The 24,314-nt window shown below is 41.7% G+C and overlaps 2 protein-coding genes across 5 annotated transcripts in view; one reads left to right on the top strand and one right to left on the bottom strand.

Moving 5' to 3' along the window:
* Positions 1–24,314, top strand: part of LOC136825238 (RWD domain-containing protein 4) — a 122,148-nt gene that overhangs the window by 27,994 nt on the left and 69,840 nt on the right. The gene's annotated exons all lie outside the window — the stretch shown is intronic.
* LOC136825239 (uncharacterized) lies at positions 8,387–9,742 on the bottom strand. Its single transcript, XM_067081276.1, has 2 exons — positions 9,458–9,742; positions 8,387–9,334 (listed from the first exon to the last, which is right to left on the bottom strand). Exons 1-2 carry the CDS (start codon positions 9,521–9,523, stop codon positions 8,846–8,848), a joined length of 555 nt encoding a protein of 184 aa, XP_066937377.1. The 5' UTR covers positions 9,524–9,742; the 3' UTR covers positions 8,387–8,845.

Genomic DNA, 24,314 nt, shown 5'->3' with positions numbered 1-24,314 from the left:
CTACCATTTCGGTCGAGTCAAAGTTGACCGAAGGTTGAAAATTTGGCACTTATCGTGATTTATATGAAAATATTTCCAAACTGATAAAAGCTACAACCATGGGTTGTCTTTTGTTGTATTTTACATGAAATTGCACACATTTTCGTATATAAAACTCTATGTAATGGCTAATATAAAACGGTGCAAAAATTACGACAAAATGACGAAAAATTTGAAATTTTCGGCCGAGTTACTGTGCGAGCGGACGTAAGGAAAAAGTTTTTTTTTTCAAAAATTCACCATAAATCGAAATATTGTGCTAGAGACTTCTAATTTGTTGCAACATGAAGGTAAATGATTGAATATTACTAGAATGTAAGAGTTTTAGCTTACAATTGTGTTTTTTCGACCATTTCGGTCGAAAGTCAAAGTTGACGAAGGTTGAAATTTTTGTAGTCGACGTGACAGTACGTCCGCTCGTCACCCGACAGACAATTTTAGTCGACTTACGATACGTCCAGTCGGCGTTTAAGGGTTAAATTGATTCTCTTTAATGCTTTGTGCTAATCACTCCACATAAAGTTATTTAGAACGTAACGAAACGTTATTCTCAAAGATGTCTACTCCTTCCAGCACGCATTTTCATTACTAAAATTTTCCATCTTCAGAAATGCAAATTTACACTTGCAAATGAAACTCCTCTCCACATTCTTCACTTGGAACTTTGGCATAAAAAGAAAAAGGAACTTTGGCATAAAAAGAAAAAGGGGCAAAACCTCATCATTTCTATTTGATATGGGAAAGGTTCACAACTGGTGGACAGGTGATCAATAACACACCATTAAAACATTAAATACTAATAAAAATGAAAGCAAAAAAAAAAATGTACTTATTAAAACAAATAAACAATGCATGTTTTCATAAATACTGTATAACCTAGTTGTTAGTGCCACTATAGCCGAGTTGGAGCAGCACTTAGATTATTATTTGGGAAAAATCTTACCTGTTGTTAAAGATAGCTTATATCTCTGTGCCGATAGGCGAGTTGGCATTCAGACAAAAGATCAAATGGCTGCCCAGATGGCTGTCTAGTATACCTGTTCTCCACCAGGTGTGTTTTGAATGTTTTAGCTCTTGTCAGAATTCTCCTTGACAGCCCACTAAATTGTGGGGAGGCTGGGTGGGGTTTACTTTAACAGTAGGTAAGTATCCAAATAATAAATTTTGTTATGAAAATTTATGTGTTCCTACACTATATAGAAACTTCTCGGTCTTTATACTGTAATGGAAATTACCTTCAGTGCAGCTGGAGACCATTTAACTTTAAACAAGGTGGTGGAGTACTTAGTTAACTGCTGACTACAGGTGGGAGCCCCGCCCACCAGTCTGTATACACTGCACTTTTCTTTTGCCCGTAGAGAGAGAAAGAGAGAGAGACGTGTTGCTCTTCCTTCTGGCCTGCCATTCAACTGATTCTTTTGTTATGTTTTCATGATATATATTAGTGTGTTGCTCTTTTGCTTATATCTGAAAAATAACATTCTTTTGTGATATGTCAATCCCCGGTATTGGCGGGGGACACATAGCACAACCCCCCACCCGCAAATAGCTAAAATCCTCGAATACTTGACACCCCTCTAATAATGCTTATACCACCTACAGTATTTTGATAGTTCAAACACCAAGAAAAGCCTTTAAAAATGCTTATGACCAAATATTTTAATAGTTTTATCACAAAAACTGCATTTAGTCATGAAAATGATATGAAAATACAGTAATTTGTGAATATTTCTCTATGAAAAATACTGCCAATAAGATCATTTTCCAGGAATAATGTGTACTGTGTACATATACGTTCCACAGAAAAATCCGTGAATAGGTGAAGCCGCGAATTCAGAACCACGAACAGGCGGGGGTCCACTGTAATGCAAATCCAACCCCTTATTTTAGCCTTGTGTGTTGCATATTCAATATTTTGATATACAATAATGCAACCCTACAACTTTATTAACCTTGACAGTGGTAAAATTGGTTTGATTGTGTTTTGCTTATATCAAGACATAACGCTCTAATATGATATACAGTGCTCCCCCACTTTTTTGCAGGGATAGGCTCCAGAACCCACCACAAAAATGCAAAATCCTCCCTAGAAATGCTTATAACTGCCAAATACCCTGTACCCCTTAAACTAAAATGCATGTAACTACTGTACTATTTTAACAGTTCACTGGCTGATTTAATAGTTCAAACAAAAATATACCTTAAATTATCATACTAAAACAATTTCATATCATTTAAAACAAAAATACATCCCAAACCATTATCCCAAACCACCCAAAGTTAGATTACAGTACCCTCCCATAACTGTTACCCTTTTGTATATACTGTACACCCCTAAAATGCTTATAACAATGATTTAATCATTTCTGATATTAATATTAATGTAAACTCAGCAAAATATCTATAAAATGTTTAATTCAAATTAAATAAATCTTAAATACAAATTAAATAAATCTGTCATACAGAACATTTGACAACTTATCAAGTTACCCCTGTATACATAAGCATAGCCGTTTTCTCTCACAGTATTGAAGTCATTCTGTTTTCCTTTTACATTTGTAAAAACAATTACAGTACTCTATTGTTACTAGTGTATTAATTTTTTAATGTTCATATGTATATTTGTTCTCTTTTCCATTCTTAGCTCTCTCTCTCTCTCTCTCTCTCTCTCTCTCTCTCTCTCTCTCTCTCTCTCTCTCTCTCTCTCTCTCTCTCTCTCTCTCTCTCTCTCTCTCTCTCTCTCTCTCTCTCTCTCTCTCTCTCTCAGGTAAGAGAAAGGTTGATTTTTATACATTTATGTTTATTTGTTTTGCACAGTATAGTTTTATAGATAAACGTGATGTTACTTTGTCATTCATTTTTGCACACTTTCCATGCTATAATTACAAGTTTTTGCATTTCAATAAAAGCAGACTGGAAAATATTAAAATAAAATTGGCAAATATTTCAGATACTGCACAGTACGCTCTATCGTCCAAAAACACTGCACAGTACAGTAATATAATTTCAGATACATCTTACATTACCCTTAAAAGAGAGAGAGAATAGATCGTAAACTTGCTACGCTCATTCTGGGGCCCACGGTATCATTTTGGGGTGGGCTCCAGAATGAACTTAACAAGTTGACGATAAGCAGTAAAGATTTATTTAATTTGTATGATTGTAAACATTTTATAGATATTTCACTGTTTTTACATTATATATATATATATATATATATATATATATATATATATATATATATATATATATATATATATATATATATATATATATATATATATATATATATATATATATATATAGAGAGAGAGAGAGAGAGAGAGAGAGAGAGAGAGAGAGAGAGAGAGAGAGAGAGAGAGAGAGAGACATCATAAACTTTTTAAGCTCATTCTGGGGCCCACCTGTCGTTCCAGGGTGGGCTCCAGAATGAGCTTAACAAGTTTATGATGTGTATTAAAGATTTATTTAAAACATTTTATAGATATTTTGCTGTTTACATTAATATTAACATTTGAAAATTGGTAAATATTTTTTTGTAATAAAAATGTATTTAGTCGTGGAAATATAATGAAAATACAGTAATTAGTGAATATTTCTCTAAAAAAAAATTAGTTAATTGGTGAAAGGTCGTGCATAATAGTGAATGATATCTTCCACAAAACTCCATGACAAAGTGAAGTGTGACAAAGTGGGGGCCCACTGTAATGCAATTCCATTCCCCTATTTTACCCTTGTGTGTTGCATATTCAGTATTGATGTAATTGTTCATGTTTTCATAATGCAACACTATAACTTTATTAGTCTTCAGAGTGGTAAACTGGTTTTTTTACATTGCCAAGGCAACAAGCTTAAAACTGGTTTCTCACCTCTGCTTATGACTCTACGACAATACTTCATCTTTTTCAGAGAGTTTTATTCCTTCACAGTGTGAAGGAAGGCTTGTATTTTGAAAATTGTTACTTGACATTTGTAAAATTTTAGGTTTTTCAGATATTGTAGAGCCCAATAAATACGGGTTCTCTCGCAAGCAGTGCCTGCAGTATTACACTATATGTTGCCAGTAGCTCATTTTGATTCATATATGGGCATGTGAGCAGCTGTTGCTCAGGTTTCCATGGAACCTGTGGCTCCCACCTTCCCATTTCCGCGGGAACGAGACAGGAATGGTGCAGAGAACTGAATCTCTTCTTGGTGCTCCTGCTTTGTCATCTTCACATCTTCAGACTCGCGAACTGCTCTGTGGATCTCACGAGACCCTGCAGCATGGGAGCACCAGGACCAGGTGTGCTGGTTTCCTCAGATACGACACGTTGAAGAGGTCACCCAGGTCACCTGTATTAGTTCCAGGAAATCTTTTTCCCGGACTAGTACGCACCTCTGCCCGTGTTTCTTCGACACTCGGGTAAAGGAAGCAGCCGGATCGATCTAGTCATGAATCAGGAGCTCTAGGTGCTTGAGTCTCGAACAGGCCTTGGGTCACCATGGGTACTCATGTTTCCTCGAAACCCTGATTTATCTTTACCAGTATTGTGGAGATGCCTCCACGGACTGGTATAATCCTTCCTCTGCTCAAGTTTCCTCGACACTCAAGTAGACGGAGCAACTGATGATTGATCTAGTCATGAATCGGGAGCTCCAGTTGTGCAAGTCTCAAACGGGACTTAAGTCACCGTGGGTACTCGGGTTTCCTCGAAACCCCGAGTTAACTTTACCAGTATCATGGAGATGGGATTATACCATGGACTGGTATTATACCATGGACTGGTATAATCCTTCTTCTGTTCAGATTTCTTCAGAAACTCAGGTAGAGAAAGCAACCCACGATTGCTCTAATCGCAACTTGGGAGCTTCATGTGTGCGAGTCTCGAGTGGGACTCGTGTCACCTTGGGTACTTGGGTTTCTTCGAAAACTGAAACTACCCTTTAACAGTGCCATGGATCACTCCAAGGGCTGGCATAGAGCCCACCTCTGCTCAAGATTCCTTGAATTCTCAGGTATTAGAAGCAGCTGATGCACAATGGATTCATGATTCAGGAGCTTCAGGTGTCCAGTCTTCCAAGGAGACTTGAGTCACCTTAGGTACTTGGGTTTCTTAGAAACCCTGAGTTACCTTTGCCAATGTCGGGGAGTTCGACGGACTGGTGTAGGCTCCTCTACAGCTGACGAATCTCCCCTCACCTCTGCCAGTACTTTCCTGAATATTCTGCCAGGGTCCCACACCGATGCAGCCGACTCACAAGTCTGCGCACCTGGAGAAGCTACCAACGAGTGCCCCATACAATCTTCTTCGTGTGAATAGGCCAGAGTCCATGCCCAGGAGTGCGTGATGGCTCCCCGGGTCAGCCTTCACCTGCATTCACTCTGACAAGCTGCTCTCCTGGGGATAGCTACTGCGCACATTTGCATGAACCCGTTCACCCCCTTTGAGACAACCCCCACCCACGTTCGCGTGAGCTGGTTCACTTTCCCTTACCCATGCAGTCATCATTCTGACAATCGCTCATGGCCTTTCTCTCCTGTCAGGGCTTTGGCCTCTAGCAGGTACAGGAAAGGTGCTCAGTCCCTCTCAATGAGAGAGGGTCTGAGGTTTTGTCAAGGCCTCTCTCTTGCCAAGAGAGAGGCAACCTGAAGGGAGAGGGTACTTCTCCTCAGGACACAGTCACCCCGATCGACAGTGGACCTACTTAAAGATCATGTGATTGATCTCTCAGCTCAGTGATCTTGGGGAAGAGACCATGAATGACTTGGAAGAAGACTATATAGCACGTTGTCAGGTTAGCTGAGTCAACGCCAGTGTGTAAACAATCGCTCTTCTCGTAACAGCCCTCCTTTACGTTCTCAAGAACGGACTGGCTCACCCAAGGATAGCTCCGTTCATGTTCGCTCTCCCAGACCTCTACAGTATGGCTGTCGTCAACATGAATTGACAGCCGCCCACAACCCCCTTGACTTCCTGCAGGTATTAAGGGTACTAGACTCTCTCACCTGCCCTCTTACCCCTCGGAGTTTTCCAAGAACCAGGTACCAGACAGTTGTGTATGAGACCTGGATTTGATCTGCGGATCAAACCAGTCGTATACTTTAGTGGTAGAGAGAACACAGGATGATTCTTGAGTGTTTCCAAAGGGGTTGTAAGGTGTCATCTTCGTGTTCGTCTTCATTCTCATTTTTGTCTTCGTCTGTCTTCATCTGCTGCTGCCTCCTCTCCTCCTTCTGATGCTCACCAGTAGAAGAAGGTCTCTCTCTCTCTCTCTCTCTCTCTCTCTCTCTCTCTCTCTCTCTCTCTCTCTCTCTCTCTCTCTCTCTCTCTCCAAGAAGAAGTCCCACCCTGGGCTTCTAAGGGGCTGCCTCCCTCCACAGGGGAGGCAGAGGAATCTCTTGTTGGCTCTCCCCAGTCTTGGATTCGGGGGCAGCGTCACAGACCTCACCAAGGACTCTTGTCTTGGGAGCCTCGAATGCACGAGTCTCCAAGACACGCACACTCGAAACCAGTTTTTGGAAGTGTTCTTCCAAGACTGGTGCTGTGCCTACCTCTTCCAGTGTCTCTTCAGACTCGGGTAGAGGGTGCACCCGATGATCATCCTGGACGTGATTTGGGGTTCGAGTGTTCGAACCTCCAAGCAGGATCGAGACTTTTCAGGGTTTCATCAAAACCTCAATTACTGTACCTTAAACCAGCATTGGAGACTCTGCTCCTGAGTCAAGTTTAGGCACAGAATGAGAGGTGTCCAAGCTTGCAGGTGCTTCTGCTCCCCCTACTGGTACTGCTCCAAGTATTCAGCCAGGGTCCCGATCAGGTGTTCCTGACTCGAGGGTTCGAGCACTTGGAGAAGCATCAGGGAGGTCCTCCATGCAGTCTTCTTCTCGCCAGGAGGCCACAGCCTCAAAGATGACTGGAGCATGTTGAGTAGACAGCCCAACTTCACGCCTGAGAGTGCACGACCGCTCTTTTGTGACCAGCTCTCGGTCACGTTTACATGATCGACCCCGCTCGCTCTCCTGTGACCAGCTCTCGGTCACGTTTGCATGATCAACCCTGCTCGGCTGACAAGAGCTTTCACATACATTCTCGTGAATCTCTGCGCTCTCCTTGGAACAGCGCCTCACCAGTTTGCGTGATTGAAGGCACTCTCCTAGACCTGTGCAGCCATTGCCACCACAGGTTGGCGATCACCCACGGCTTTCTTCTCCTGCTGGTACCTCCAATAAGAATGGAAGAGTGCTCAATCCCTCTCTCCTATCCCCTCAGCCTCCTTGGGTTATACCAGGAGGCGTGAGTCAGATAGGAAGGGCTCTGAGTTTGAGAGTCCCGTTCTCACATTCCAGCAGAACACTCAGTTATCTTGACATGCTGGTGTTACAATCTCAGTCCCATGTCAGCAGGCTCGGAGAGGAATTCAGTTATTCCTGCGTAAGGAACAACCAGCTCAACTGCGACAAGTCGTCCCCATTCACCTGTCACCCCTCGGAGAAGCAGGGCTCTCAGGAGTGGCTTCACCTTTGTTCCCTTCAGTGGAGAATACAGGAGTTCTGCCTCTGATAAGGGACGCCCAGTTCCTTTCCATTTCCCTGGGGAGAAAGGAATTCAGGAACTATCCTAGTGGTTAGATGACAGGAACCTCGCTGGAGTGTGTCTCCACACTCCCCTTCCATCATGCCTCTGTTCTCAAAGGCATTGACAGAGGGAAGAGGTGCACACCTGGAAGATTTGCTTCTTTCAGGTGTGCAGAACCAGAATGGCAAACGCATCCACATCAATATTCGAAACTCAAGACAGCTTCCTTAGCTCTTCGAAAGGCTCAGGATCTTGGTAAGCTACTCTGTGGTACAGATGAGTGCCAGTACCATCCTTCACCACGAGAGTAAAGCGGCTGTTACACGGGCGAATTTTCATGCAGCACAGCTCTATTCGCTCAGCATTTGCTGAACAAAACTATTACACTGTCTCGAGCACACACAGCCATTTCAGCAAGCAAACTGTGAGTTGCCATGACAACAGTAGCACCATGTGATCAGCCGTTCAGTCCCCATATCGAGAGGCAGCAGCTGGAAAATCAAAACAAACCCTAGAAAGTCATCATAGTGTTGGCATCAAGACGCATTATAATCATGGAAATGTCTCATCTCCACACCAGTGACCAGATTATGGCCATGGCAATGGCTTTGGTAGTAATCGCCGTGGCTGAAGAAGAAGAACGTGTTAGGCTAATTACGCTAGCAGCCCTTGTGTTGCACAATTATTTATTTAAAGAATCTAGACACAATGAAATTGCACCAGAGTTAATCGACAGAGAGGATGTAAATAATGGTAGAGTAATTGCAGGGCAATGGCGTAATGGCACTGGTGTTGGCTGGGAAAACATAAATGCTCTAGGCCGAAGGCCTGCACGGGAGGCTATAAATGTACGCAACACATTTTGTGAGTACTTCAGTAATGAAGGCAAGGTAGCATTTCAGGATGCTATGGCCTTCAGACACTAGTTCTTTTTTTTTGTGGTGATGATAATAATTAATAGCTACAATATATTTGTATAGGAAATAAAATTTTACCATTGTGTACATCCAGGACTTTAGTATTTTTATAACCCTGAGTGCAATAAAAAGTGTTCTGCGTAAATTTTATAGGATAAATAAAGTTTCTGAGCCAATGTTTTTTTTTTATTTAACATTACAATGCAATGTGCAAAAAATAAAATTTTGGCCCTGGTACAGATTCTTTTCTTTTGTGTGTCATATCTATACCCCATGGAAGGAATCATACAGGAAAAAAAATACCACCTTACAACAGTTTATGGCCATTGATTAACTGCCTTCCTCCTCTTTCAACTTGTTTAGGAATGCAGCAAGTTTAAGCTTAAGTTTCGGATGTTTATGGCAAGGAAATTCAGAGATTACTTCTTTTACAAAAACCCCTGCAGCATATGGGATGTCTTCTTTCCTTTGTGGTTTTGCATTGGTTTTTAAAAAAGATAATGCTACCTCGGTTGCACTGGGTGCATGTTCTGGTGTCATATTCCTTTTACGTTTTGTAGTAGGAGTTCGACCACACGTTTCATTATTCCGTGATGATGATGATGATCGACTTGTTCCTGGCACAGTGTGTGAAGATGATGGGGTAGGCAGATCAATGTCATCTACGCTACTGTCATAATTGAATGTCTGCAATGGCTGATGGATGACTTCATCATCAGACTGATAGGAGTCAACTTGTACCAAAAGAGATTGGGATAACTGGGAATCCTGCTGATTGGAGGTCTGAGACTCCTGCTGGTGGGAGGACTGGGACTCCTGCTGGAAAAAAAAAGGTAAATCATAAAAAAAGGAATATACAAATTAAGGCAACTTGTGTAATAACACTGAAATGCAAAAATAAACATACAATACTTGAAACAGTCATACATTCTTAATACTTACAGACACAGTAGTCTCAAGGTTTGATGTACTCTTCCCTGGGGTGACAACATCAGTCAGGAACAACATTAAATCAAAGAGCCTCCATTTTGGAACATAGTCTCATCCTGAGCCACTTTTTACTTGTTTGATTTTGCCAGCTCCCTCCAAAATGATGTTTTTAAGCTACTAAATTTCATCATTACAGTATCTGCAACAGAAAAATTCAAGTTTGATTAACTTACAATAATCATAGAAATAATGAAATGAAAGGGGTATTTTGATTAACTTATAATAATCATAGAAATAATGAAATGAAAGGGGTATTTTATAAATTGGCACAACAGGGGATCAGGGGTGAAGCCTCCTGGCCAGGCTAAGTATGTTAGGTTAGAATTTCAGCTTTTAAGGCTGGTATCCAAAAACAAAAAAACAAAGTCTAAAATACTCAATAAGGGGGATCCAAAGGGCCTTTGGCCAGCGTATGTTTATACTTGTTCAATGAAACGACACTTAAGACAATTTCTCTCTATGTACATGCAACATTTGAGATGCGAATAGTCAATATTCAGAATTTCTCATAGTAACCATGCAATAATTCAGTGACAGGTCAGGAGGTTAGGTATATAGGTGTTTTAGGACATTATAGGGCACTAGCCTAACCCAAAACACCTACCTAACCTGTCCCTAACTTGGTTAATTCCTAGCTGGGGGGGGCTATGCCCCCAAGGCCCTCCTTTTAAGAGTTCCACCTTGACATACTTAAATGTTAGGACAATATAAACAACTTTTCTACTATAACTTTTCCTAAACTAAACACCAAAAAAATTATAATGGTGCTGTTTGATACTAAAATTATGCTATCCTACCCAGGGTGCCATTATGGCCTCTGAATTCTAGCTTATATCTGTTACAGTATATTAAGCAATATGAGTAGGCTTGCCACTAGTTGAGTCTTAATAAAGTATTTATCAAGAAATAGCCCATATTAAATATCACATGCTAATGGTATCATAATATCACATGACTGACAAAGGTTAGGTTGGTGTTTATGGTTAAGCTAGCCTCTAATGGCAGTTCTCTAACGTTGGCTGGCCACAGAACTATGAAAGGAATAGCCTAGCTAGGCCATAGTTTTGCATAGCTTAGCAAGGCCATTGCTTTGCCTAGCCCAGCTAGGCCATGGCTTTGCATAGCCTAGCAAGGCCATTGCTTTGCCTAGCCCAGCTAGGCCATTGCTTTGCCTAGCCCAGCAAGGCCATTGCTTTGCCTAGCCCAGCTAGGCCATGGCTTTGCATGGCCTAGCTAGGCCATGATTTTGCTGATTACCTTACTTCACACAACCAAATATGGCCTAAAGTGTTCTGCTACTACTTTAAAACTAAACAGTGACTACATAAAAACAAGATACATAACTGCATCATTAATTCCTTCTACATGTGGAAATGCTTCTTGAAGTTCCCTCACTATCTTCCCATACAAGTACTTTTTAAGGGTTTTCTTGTTGTAGGAAGGATCCCTTGGCTTCCACAGGATTGGTCACGATCTCACTTTTTCAATAAGGCTCTCCTCAATCTCAAATGTCCATTGCACAGGCATGGTGATGTTCTTGATGATGCTCTGCAGCTTCGGACACGCGAACGTCGACCGCCGAATGAATGTAAACAAATGCTGGCGATTTCATCCAGCAGTGATGGGTATATGCGAATCGGGTTTTGCTGGACGCACTGAGCGCTTGTTCAGCAAATGCTGAGCAAACGGAGCCCTGCTGCGTGAAAATTCGCCCGTGTAATAGCCGCTTAACTTCTGTCAACAAAAAGGTGGGGTGGGGAACTGGTTTCCCTCAAACTCTACATGTTGACTGTGCAAGTGCACAAGTGGGCGGCTACATACCTGACAGAGCTGTTAGCCAGGTACATTCCAGGGAATCGGAACGTATGGCAAATAAGCTCATTACCAATACCAGGTGACAGGGATTTGGCCCCCACACCCAGATATTACACAAGATTTCTCAGTGATAGATCAACACAACAGAATTTGTCGGTATACTGTTCCATCATGCCACTTCCATGGTCGTTGGTAGAAACATCTCCCAAAATTGGAAAATTCTTGAAGCCTTGTAAGAGGCAAGGGGTCTCTTATTTGCTATCCAGACATGGGAACCATGGTACGGAGCTCTTCGGAACCCCATGCCACAAAAACAACAGAGGTATGGGTCTCCATGGACACCCATACTTCTGACACCGGTCCCCAAAAGTCAACTTCCCCTGGCCAGTGAAGAACCTTCCACTGCCGCATGGGGCTCCTCAGACCCCCGTGTATCGGGAGCAACTGTTGTATGAGGTTCCACGGAACCCTGTACCATGGGATCCACAGGTGCATGGATTCCGTGGACACGTGTCACCGGAGGTGCACAGATCTCCATGGACACCTGTGTCGCTAGAGGTGCACGGAGCTCCAATTAGACCCCCATGTCACCAATTACGGCCTTGGGAATCTTTTCCTCGGGCAGGTTAAGGTTCTTCCGCCACTGCACAGAGTCCCAGAGACTCACATGACACCAGTAAAGTTCCCTGGTCTGTGGACCCAGGCCCGACTTAATGAGAGAGAGTGAAGATCTAATGCTCAAGCACAACCTTACTTCCCTACACGTTCCTGCATGGGAACAATGCCAGGGTCCCAGACAGGTGATGCGACCCACAGGTAGGCTCACCTGGAGAAGGAGGTCTCCTGCTCAGTCTTCTTGTCTGTAGAGGCCTTTGCCTATAGGAAGACTACAGCACTTGAAAAGAGGAGGTTCTGTTGCTCGAGTTTGTCCCAGAACTAGTAGCATGACTTTCGAGTCACATTCAGTCCCATCTAGGAACTGGCTGTCAGTATTTGTACAAAATATTACAGTGTCCAGTTTGAGTGCTACAGTACTATCTTCAGAGGACTCAACATCTCAGGCCTGAGCGTTTATGACTCTTCATTAGTGCTGGCTCGACTAAGAAAGAAGTGTTCAAGAACATGATCTCTTTCTAGCATCGTGAGGTTATCGAACAAGCGTACTCTACATCCAACCTGTGGCCAGGAGTTCATTCCAAGTACCTCACGAAACTAGGGACTTCGGTCTGTCCCGCGCACTCCGGAAGAACCTGTCTCGTTTTACAGGTATTAAGACAGACAGTAGCGTAGGCTGTTTACTCTCTTGTCTTTCTATCTTCAGGACATGGCCCACAGGCACTGGGACTCCTTTCACTGGGTCCTGTGGTGGCTGCTCAGCAAGTTAGGTGGCTCGCCCAGCTCCCATAGTGGACAGTTTGCATCTCACCTAAGGTGTTCAGTGGCCAAGAGCGATTGGGATTGGGGACCAGCACCCTTCCTTCTCTCTTATATCCTTTCTTGCGCAGAGAGAGTCTAGTAGCCATCCGTTACACGCTGGTTGGGCGGGTCATGCAGGTGAGCCTACATAACTGAGCACCCTGTCTATAATCTTAGATAGATTAATAGATTCAAGTCCTCCCCTCTCTCTAGCAACTGGGGAGAGGGGCTGATGATAATACAAACCCATTGGGTATCTCTACTTTTATTGTCTCCAAGATACTGGATTCATCCGAGCCTTTTTCGAAGCAATGTGGCTACTCACACACATTAATTTGAAAGGTCCTGAAGTCTGACAGTTGAACACACAGTTATTCACAACTTCTGTTCAACACATCAGAGGCTGGTCTCCTTCCTTTGCTCTTACATGATCACGAAGGAAACCCAGGCGAGGCAAACTACCAGTCAGTTTAGAAGCTTACTCAGAATCTTCCCATCAAGAAGTGAGTCTTGCTATTATAAAGACTGAAAGGTTTGTATATTGTGCAGGAACAAATGACAAATTTTAAAAGTAATTTGTATTTTTTGTATGTATACAAACCTGAGGTCTTTATAGTTATACACCCACCTCATGCCACCCATCATGTAGCTCCATGGGCCAAAAGGCAAAGTGTAGTATATGTATACCGACTGCTGGGCGGGGCTCTCACTGTAGTCGGTGGTTAACTACGCACGCCACCACCTCGTTTAAAGTTAAACGGCTGGTCTCCAACTGCGCTGAAGGTAATTCCTATTATGAATACCTCAGGTTTGTATAGTTAGAAAAAATACAAATTACTTTTGAAATTCGTCATGTTATTTTGGATGAACCTTACCTACTGTTAAGGTTAGCTGATTCCCACATTGATAAGAGGATTGTAAGTAGTGCAGCTAGACTAGTCCCACCAACACTCCTAGACGAAGGTCCCTTTCAGACTCCAGAGGTCCAAGGGAGGTCGGTGGGGGTTTGCCCACGGGTAGTTGCCCCCTCGGCCGGGCCTGTTGTATGTGGATCCCAGGACTTGGTGGATAGCCACTAGAAAGGCATCCAATTCGGAACGCATGCGTTATCTTCCAGTGATTCATATTCCAGTGTGGGCAAGGAGAGCAGTTGGCGTTTTTCAAGTGCACCCAAACCATTGGAAAGTCACGTATCCACTGCTGAATGCACTTCTCTGCTTCCTGTAAACACACCAGAGAACAGGAGCATAGTCCCAAACCTTCCTGTAGCTTTTGGGACAATCCCAGTTGTTCGTCTCCTGCTGATTCAATGGTAGAGCACCAGTGTCTGCCACTGAAATGGGCTTCCTCTTCTGAGAAGCATTCCGAGTGCGTGGTGGGATCCAAGCCCCCAGTGAGAGCCGAGTGCCCAGCTGGCTCTTGAGTGTTTAGTGGGATCCAATCGCCCAGTGAGATCTGGGCACCCTGTGGGATCCGAGCGCCCAGTGGGATCCAAGTGCCCAGTGGGATCCGAGTGCCCTGTAGGATACAAGCACCTGGTGGGATCCGATTGTTCAGTGCCTAGACGTACAGTGTCCGAGCGACCAGTGTCCGAGTTTTCACCTGTGCACACCCATACACCCGTGTTTGTCTACTCACCTTCCAGTTTGGTGCCAGCTTCTACCAAGCATTCAGCGCCACATTCTGGGTGCCAAACACCACCTCTCCAGTCTGGCGCAAAGCACTTGTATACTTCTACTTCAGGATCCCTCATTGGAACCCATCCAGCATCGTCTGGACAGTATTCTGGATCTTCTGCAGAAGCTTCCTACAGCGATTCAGGAGCCTTCAGATTTAGCTCCTTCTCCTATCTTGTCGGAAGAAGAAGACACCGAAAAGGAGCAGCCTTCTTCATCCTACACTGTTCTCTTGAAGTATTTCCTATTTTGTTACCCGACATTCTTCCCCCCAGCAACCCCGCTGTCTCCAGATTCAGCGTTCATAATGAAAAAGCCTGCAGAGTTGTCTAGGCTGCCCAAGATGGTTCTATCATCCTCATCAAAGAAAGCCCTCTCAGGCATTGAGGGTTGGTTGACAGAGAAGAGGGATCTTGGCAAGGCTTTGTTTTGCACCCCTCCTCGCCTGTCAAAAAGGCAGTATATTTGTCATATGCAACTGGGGAAGCTCCTTTCTTGGGAGCTTCTGCCTCCTCTCAAGGGGGACTTCTCTAGCTTGATCGATTCAGCACGTAGATCAGCATTCTCTATCAAGATCGTGTTCACGTCCTCGAAACTGTACCATTTAGTGCGGGACATTTTCAGTCTTCAAGATCTTCAGCTTCTTGGATTGGACTCTGGGGGCCTTAGCGAAGAAGATTGAGGACTTCACCACTCTTCAAGATAATTTTTAGGCGGACTAGTTAGGAGTCCTTTTATGCGCAGATAAGGCAATTAGGGATGGCGCCCAAGAACTGGCTGTCTTATTTGCGGTGGGAGTTCTCAAGAAGAGAGAGCAGTGGTGTTCTTTTACCACAAAAGGGGTTACTCTCTTGCAGAGGTCGGCTCTCCTTTTTGCGCCCTTGGACCACTTTAGCCTGTTTCCCTGTGCTACAGTAGAGCACTTAGCAGCAGAGTTGCAGAAGAAATCTACTGAAGACCTACTGTCACAGTCTACCAAGCACCCTGAAGAGTCAGGACATGGTCCTACAGTCTCCTTTACCTTTAGGACAGTCTTCCCGCTACAGCAGCAGCCCTTTTGAGGAGGCAGAGCAAAGTTCCAGCCCCGCCCACGTGTGAAACTGCGGTCAGTTCGATCAGCTAAGAAGTCATCAGTCAATCCCTCCTCTTGCAAGTGAGGATCTTGTCCTCCATATTCCGGTGGGAGCCAGGCTTCTCCACTTTTGGAGCAAGTGGAAAGCCAGAAATGTAGAACCATGGGTCTTAAAAGTCCTCAGAGAGGGCTGTTCCATCCCATTCAGGGAGAAACCTCCCTCAGTATCCTCTCCTATCAACTTGACAGCCTACTCAGTAAGTTTGGAGCGGTTTTCGACCCTGTCACAAAAAGTCTTTGTCCCTGCTCAGGAAGAGAGCTGTAGAGTTGGTGAAGACAAGCACGGAGGGTTTTACAACCATCTATTTGTCTTCCCCAAATCATCGGGAGGCTGGAGGCCTGTCGTGGACGTCAGTGCCCTGAATTTCTCTGTTCAAACAACAAAAATCAAGATGGAAACGAACCATTCAGTCCTGTCTTCTATTCGCTAAGGAGACTGGATGGCGACCATCGACTTGCAGGACACGTGTTTCCATGTACCAGTACATCCTCTGGACTCCAGGAAGTATCTAAGGTCGTGTTCCAGGGCAGCATCTTCTAGTTTCAGGCTCTGAGCCTCGACCTCTCTGCAGCTTATGCAGCTCCTCGAATTTTCACCCGGGTTCTTGCCCCTCTGGCGAAGTGGCCCCATCTCTTGGGGATCAACATTTGGCTATATCTAGACGATTGGCTCCTATGCTCCCCCTCTAGAGCAAGATGCATGGAGGACTTTCAGAAGACACTTTGCCTGGCCCAAGAGTTGTGTCTTTTAATCAGCTTGGACAAGTCTCAGTTAGTCCTGACTCTGTCGATTCTTTGTTCGGGAATGAAGATCGCTTCTCTGAGTTTTCAGGCTTTTCCATCCAACAAGAGAGTCCAGTCCTGCCTCCAGACAGTACAAAACTTCCTCTCTCTCCTGGCATGCTTAGCCAATGAATGGATGAGTTTACTGGGCACTCTCTCATCCATCGAGAAGTCCATGCCTTTAGGAAGACTCCACACGAAAGTGTTACAATCTTCCTAAAGCTCAGTTGACAAAGGAAGACCCTTCCGGGCTCTTTCATTTTCCCCATCACCCCCGAGATCAAGGAGGACTTCGGTGGTGGCTTGCAGAAGGAGGGTTTTCAATGGGAAAGTCACTATATCATCTGAGCCCTAACCTAACATTATACTCAGATGCATCGGATCTGGGTTGGGGGACTCTTCTAGAGGATATGGAAATTTCAGGGACATGGTCTCAGGCTGAGAGAAGACTCATATCAATGTGAAGGAGCTGAAGGCAGTTCACTTAGCTCCTAAGCATTTTGCAGCAACAACATTCAACAGTACAGTCTTAGTGCATTCGGACAATGCTAATGCTCAGTTTTTAGGCATAGAGGTTTAGATTTGTCTAAAGATAAACCAGTGATTTTCAGTTCAAGGACACTTCAAAACTAGAACAGGATTTGGTATCTTGTTTTCAATACAAAGTTTGTCAAATGGCTTTTGGAATCCCTCCATTTGAGCCCCCTCAAATCACACCAAGATCTAACTAAGAAAACCTCTCTAGTACAGAGCTAAAATTAGTGAACAGGCCTTGCAGATGAGTTGGAATCTGAAGGAGATGCAGTCTGCTTGTTCACTATGGGATTTTTAGTGAAGCCATGTGAAACTCCATCCAATCCCTGCCTTGTCCGTTCATTATCAAGAGTTTGTGGACATCCTATAGACCAGCAGACCAAAGAAAGCTCTTTGTCCGGTAAAGTGTTAAAGCATTACCTCAGAAGAACTATTGCATAGGACTAATCTGTTCTTGGTTCAGAACCCATCCTGTCAATATCCAAGAATGCTTTGGCTTTTTCTTGGGGAATAGATACAACAATATTTCCAGAAATGACTTTTCTATTTTTGAAGTCAAAGCCTAGAAGATTACGTGTCCTTTTGCCACTTTTGGCCCCGGTATCTCTTTCCAGCAATCCACCCTCCAGAGATGTAAGTCAGTGTTCACCAATTTCTATTTCATGGCGTTTGAAACAACAACACATACCCCATGTCCGTTATCTTGCTGGCATGGTTTGGAAGCACAGGAAGGAGGTTTTCCTTCTACAGTATCCTCACTATCTCCTGGCCTGGATTATATAACTTTGGACAGTTTGAAAATTATCAACCAGCAAACCATTTTCATCGGTACCCACCAGTTGTTGTGTCTTTTAATGGATGGGTCAGTGCTTATCTGTTTTTATGTGTTGTGTGGACAACAGAATTATCTGGTTGGTTTTTATTGTACTGCACCAAGGGGAAGGGCTCTTGTTTTATATTGTAATGGTTTGGCAGGGTCATCGGCTCAAGACCACCTCAAAAACAAAGGCCCCTTGGCTTTTGCCAATGGTTGTGATGATGCGACCAGAGGCAGTTTCTTCCTGCTGTATCTCTCTCACCAGGCTAGTGGGCAGTCAAGCATTCCAACAGCTTATTTCAAATTCATCTCCATTACTAGTGTTTTTGAAGATATATGATGTTTCTCAAAGATTTTCTACTATTACCTGAAAAGCAAACTTTTGGGTCAGAATCAGGACTGATTTTAAGGTCATCTCAAAAATTAGTCATGAAGTTTGAAAATAAGATAATGTTAAAGTCATACCTGAAATCACCATTTATTTAAGATGCTTTTTCATTTTATCTGCATAGAGGAGATTTTTGCAATAGATTTGTCTTCAGATAAACCAACATCTCTTCATCAATGGATTTGATTCAAGTCTGTTTTTACATTTACATTCATAAAATACCTTGAACAGAGATTTGCTATAAACAGTTCAAAGCTTTCCTAGCTAATGAAGATATTCTTCTTTGATTGAAACCAGAACTGACTGATGGGCACCTTCTCCTTGCCATCTTTAAGCACGATCCATTTGAGCCAGCCCTATCTCTTCTCATTTAAAAAATCGCGTTATCAGTTGTAAAATCAAAATTAGGGTTCAAATTCAATCATATCTAGAAAATAACCAGCATTTTACCTCCAGAATTGCAAGAGGTTAAAGCAATTGAACTGCAGGCTTCTTGAATCAAGAAACATTGGCTTTAGCCTAAAAGCTTTTCTTTTCCAGAATACACTGCATTTCTGGTCTGCTTATAATTTTACGGAAGCCATGGGAGTTTTTCATTGATAGCATGGACATTTCTGACTATTCAGGTGTTCCAACATTTCAAATCAGATGGCATTTTTAAGTCCAAAACTCACATTTCAGAAGTTAACAAAATTTAGTTTTATTTTCTTTCTCAAAAAATGCTGATAATTCTTGACAATGATTCAGAGAAACCTCTTTTGTCGAACTTGTGTGTGCAAAGAGCGTGTGTTAAATGCATGTTTAGCCCCAAAAAGAAGCTCAAATATTCATGACTTTTACCATTTCAACAGCCACTTTGTCTTGATCAAAAGCTTCTTTCAATTTAGTACCAAATGTTTCTGCCATTGGCCTCAAGAAACAATGATTATTATAAAGTTGGTCCAATAATCCAAGAAGATCCTCAATAGAACCAGTCATTTTGCTTGAAAAACACCGACTTCCAGGATAAGTTCCATTTCCCGGGGAATATTTAAATTAAATCATAGGTGACCAGTGAAAACAGTTCTTTGCACCAAAGATGACTGATTTACTATTTTTCAATAGATTGAATTCTGGCCTGCAAGATTATTCGGTTAGTTCATCAACTTGAAGTGGCCTGAATCTGAAGTGTATTACAACAAACATTTTCCAGTAGATTGATGCAATCTGAACACTATCATTTGATACAGAATTTACTTATCTGTTTCTCTACAGTCTGCAGCGTGCAATAAAAGACTCAGCAAGAGCGTGTGACCATTTTCTGGTCATTTTATTTACATGATTTCTAAGAACTCCACCTTCAGCTTTATGAGGAAAAGTCAATCTAATTTTAGGCAAATAGGTCGTTTTTAAATGACTTAAGTACATCTGGCATGAAGATTGGTGTGATGAAAAATGCTTGACTTCATTTGCTAAAAGTTTTCTCCTGGTTTGACATTTTGCATCCAGGGACCAAACACAAAAGCTATTTCATCTCATCGTGAAGAAGCCTAACAACCTTGTTATAGAATTGGTCTGCTCTCATTTTTCTTGTCAGATACAGCTTCAGGGGTGAAATAGTTTCATTATTAGAATCAAGTTCTTCAAGCCTGTTTCTTGTTGAAAAATCTGTTTAATGTATGGGTAGTTTATCTTTTTTAAATATGTAAAAAACAATTATAATTAGTGTCTTGAACAAAAACTTTGAAAAGTATTTTAGCAGCACATGGGTGTACTCAGACACACAAGGAAGAAGGCATTATAGGTTTCATTGTTGAAATAATGAACCCCTTTGAACTATCATTCACCCATGGTGAAGTTATTAACCTGGATTTATTTGTCACCAACCTGGACTACTGTTTTTGGTTTAGTCCTACTTAATTCTATCATCTATTTATGGACCTCAGAGAAATTTGATACCAACTTTGTCCTTTTCGTTTCCAGATGGTGAAGTCATTGCCCTTTACCGGTTGTCATTTGTACTAACATTTCAAAAGAAGATTAGCAGATGAATTTTAGACATCTATTTTTTTTCGAGAGAGAGAGGTGAGTAATGACTGATTAAAATAGTAAAAGAAATGAAAACAAAGGATTATCCATTGCTTCTTGATATTAAGCCATTAAAGAATTTAATTTCAGGTAAGTGGTAACTTGACTCAGAAACGACATACCTGATGTTTTAAAATATATAAAAATTTTTTTAAAAAAAAATTACATAAATTAAATCTTTTGTTATCTCTCCATTACTGAGTGCGCACTGGTTGAATACTGTATATCCATGATCCCATCTCCTGTCAGTGTGGGATTCAGCTATATAGTTACTTGGTAAGTCACTTATATAAAAATGACATTTTTATGATAAAAAATAAAGTTTTATATATACTTACCAAATAACTACATGATCGGAGCCCTCCCTCCTCCCCTGTCATGGATTTATGGCACAAATGAATTGAGCTCTTCAGCTCTGGTGTACCTACCCTTTCCTGAAAGTGGGAGATTTACCTCCACCAAAACAATAGAGCGCTACCACAAATTTGAAATTTAAGCTGCCGCAATAGTTAGAAACTAATAGCCATGTAGTTACTTGGTAAGTGTATATAAAACTTTATTTTATCATAAAAATGTCATGTTTGAAAATTAGTAAATTATTTTTTATCATAAAAAATGTATTTAGTCATGAAAATACAGTAATTAGTGAATATTTCTCAACTAAAAAATTGTTGGATTATTGAATTTTCACAAATAATTCGGTGATAAGTTCCACAGAAAAATCTGCAAATAGGTGAAGCCACAAATCTTGAACTGAGAATAGGCAGGGGTCAATTGTACATCCTCAGTCACACAAGTTCCTTCATGGTGTATTTGCAGAGAAGGTGTTGCCGTTCAAGGTGCTTTGTTTTGGCTCGTGTACAGTTTCTCTATAAGTATTCACAGGGAATGTGATGTCTATAGGCGGATGGTGTTGACTTTTAGGAGCAAGAATTCTTCTCTACTGAGTCACCTGGTTCAAGTTGGCCAACTCGGGTGACTGTATTCCAAAGGTCAAGGATCAGTTGCTTCACCTGGCTCAGTCTCTATGCTTTATGATTTTACTCGACTTCCGTAACTCCTCATTCTTATCTGGGGATGTGGGGATGTTACTGGCAATTTGCAGGCTTGTCTGTCAGAAGATGAGTAGCCACTTGCTTCTTGAAGAATTTTAGCCCTTAAGAAAGCTTCCTACGTGGTAAAGGCTTTCTTTGTTAGGAAGCATGGCCTCAATGGAGAATTTGTCAGATAATCAGGCTCAGTTACAGTACAGTCTCAGCATAAGAGATAACAACTTACAGCTAATGTTCATTAAACTTGTAAATAATCCAGGACCATCATTGTTGCAAGGTTCTGTAGGAGGGATGCTGAAATTAAGAGTTGACCATTTTAATGTTAAACGTACATCCAGGTTTTGTTTTTTCCCCCCTGTCGTGTAACATGAAACAAAGAATTTTGACAAGTGTCATTACACTTACATACACCAAAGAATGGTCAACACTACACCTAGTAAAGCTTACAAGACGTCAGGGTGGTGGAAAGACCATCGAAGATGTCTAGCAGGTTTATCCTTGGTCATAAACTAAGTCATAGTGGAAAGATTGCTTTTTTGAGTGAAATGAATAACGACATTGGTTTGATAGTTCATTCTGCAGAAGGACAGTGTTTTTGGCAATTGAGGATTCAGGAAGAACAAAACTACTTACAGAGTGGCCATTACATCCACAAGTTCAGCAGTTACTGGGCAATTAGAGGAGCACTCAAATGTGGGCTTATAAGCAAGCAGGTGAACAGGAATGACCAGTCTGTAATTATACCTTTGAGGGTCCTCAGGCTTGAGCAGTGGATGTGTTTCTTTAAGTTTGGCTTGATTCCAACTCATAGGCTTTTCCCCTTTATTCACTCCAAGGAAGTATTGAGCAAATTTCAAGTTCAAGAATTGCTCATTGACTCCTGTAGAACCCCAGTACAGTCGACTCTTGTTAAGGTGGACTAATGGTGGCCAGGGTGTCCATCTTAGCCAATAGTCCGGTGTAACCAGCGATATCTATATATATACCTATACTGTAAATACCTATAAATATACTGTATTTCATTATTTTTATAAAGAGTCTGAATAATAAACCAATGTAGGAATGTTTGAATTAAAACTCATGGTAAAAGAAGAAAAATGAAGAGTAAAACATGATAAAAATCATAGAATTCAACCGCATACGTAGATGGGCTAGGCCGAAACATGAATGCATAATTGCTGAGTAAACTAGAGGTGAAGTCTCTAAAATGAAAAGTAAGATAATGAAATTTAAATTACAGGTACACAGTCCTTTACCCAAAATCCTCAGGACCAGATGTGTTTCGGTTTTTGGAACTTTTCGGATTTCAGAACCTTGGGGTCAGGAGCATAATCAAACATCACTATTGCAGCAAAAACATTTTTTCCCCTTTTTCATGTTTTTTTCATTTTAGTTATTTATTCATTATAGTTTATTATTATTTATATTAATAGTATACTGTTAAATGAATGTGAGATAATTAAGATCATCAATACATAATAAAATAATGGCACAACTAAGACCATAAATTCACTAACACATTTTGTTTTTAAGAAAAACATCCTGTAAAATGCAAAAATATATATGATCAAAGTAACTGTAATTCAACTTGTGAATTTTAACGATTAGTGAGACTGTAAAATACATTTCTTCATATCGATCTTGGAGAGGGTTGTTTTTTATTGTTACTAACTTCGTCATCAGTTTGCTGTCATAAACCTGAGGATGGTCTGGGAATAGGATTGGCAAGTGATGACGCAGCACCACGACAGACTGCTGTGGGATTTTTCATACCACCATATTAAAGTTAAAATTATTGTTGAATTCATGTTTTCATGAAGAAATATTATTTAAAGCTAATTATCGAGTAATTTTTGCCATCAGCAGTCAAATAATCACAATCATGGCAACAACATTCAAACTTAGTGTTGTCACGACAAATGTGTATAAATAGAACAGAAGTAGAGGGCTGTCATTGGCTAGCAGATCTCCATGGCAACTAGCCAGCCAATCAGGTTTTAGCTGTATTCTGTCTGAGAAAGAACATTTTGCTCAGAGAAGCTGATGATGATATAACAGTGACATAAGTGCGTGTGTTTTGAATACAGTACGTAGCTCTTAATAGTGTGTGTAGTTTACTGATTACATGAAGAATAGAATGAATTCCTCCTTATTACTTTGAGTGCAAAATTGTTGGTTCAGGGATTCTTCAGCAACAATTTTTTTTTTTTTTTTTTTTGCTTCCCTTTAATCTTTCAAGGATAGAATTACACTGCATAGAGGGAACTGGCAATTCTCTCTCTCTCTCTCTCTCTCTCTCTCTCTCTCTCTCTCTCTCTCTCTCTCTCTCTCTCTCTCTCTCTCTCTCTCTCTCTCTCTCTCATGTTATTTGCCATGCAAACACAAGTATTGTTCAGTAACTCAGCTTTTGTCTTCGTAAAGTTTACCTTTGTCAGTCTTTTCTTTCCTAAAAAAACATGCAAAGCATCATATTGTAGCTACCAGTCTGGCAGCAGATAGGTAAAACTGTTAATGCTCAGTGATTGGCTACGATACTTCTTACCCTTCCAGACAATAGCATTTCTTAATTATGGTACGTACTGTGCGCAAGTTAAATTGGTTTCAAATTATAAGCATTTCAGTTTAGTACAGTATGAATGCAGAACAGTATATAGAGCCTCGATGGCCAGGTCGGTTAGAGCAGCAGCTCGGACTTCTTAGAGGTCTGTGTCGCGGGTTCAAATCCGCAGCCAACCGGTCAGAAAGGCGGACACTTTGCTGTCCGTTAGACACCTCGGGATTATGTATGTAATCAATGGATATGTTTGCTTAAAAGGAAATGGGTGTTACAGACTAATACACTCACAAACAAAGCCACTCCAACATTTTCTAAAAACATAAGATACCTCACACATCTCGACTGTCAACCTAACCACGCAACGACTCCTTGCTGCTGGGAGAAAGGGCGCTGGTGACTGGTACAATACATGTACATATGCTACCGGGGTCTAAGCAATAACAGGCAGGGCAGCCGATCGAGACTACAGTCTACCCCAAAGCCAAATCAAAGTCCTTCAAAAGAAGGCATCATGCTTACCCCATACAAAAGGGAAAACAAGCTTGTTAATAAAAGAAGAATACAGAACAGTT

This window comes from Macrobrachium rosenbergii, chromosome 37 (genome assembly GCF_040412425.1).
Source record: "Macrobrachium rosenbergii isolate ZJJX-2024 chromosome 37, ASM4041242v1, whole genome shotgun sequence".
Classification (NCBI taxonomy): Eukaryota; Metazoa; Arthropoda; class Malacostraca; order Decapoda; family Palaemonidae; genus Macrobrachium; species Macrobrachium rosenbergii.
This window is presented reverse-complemented; position numbering and strand designations above follow the sequence as displayed.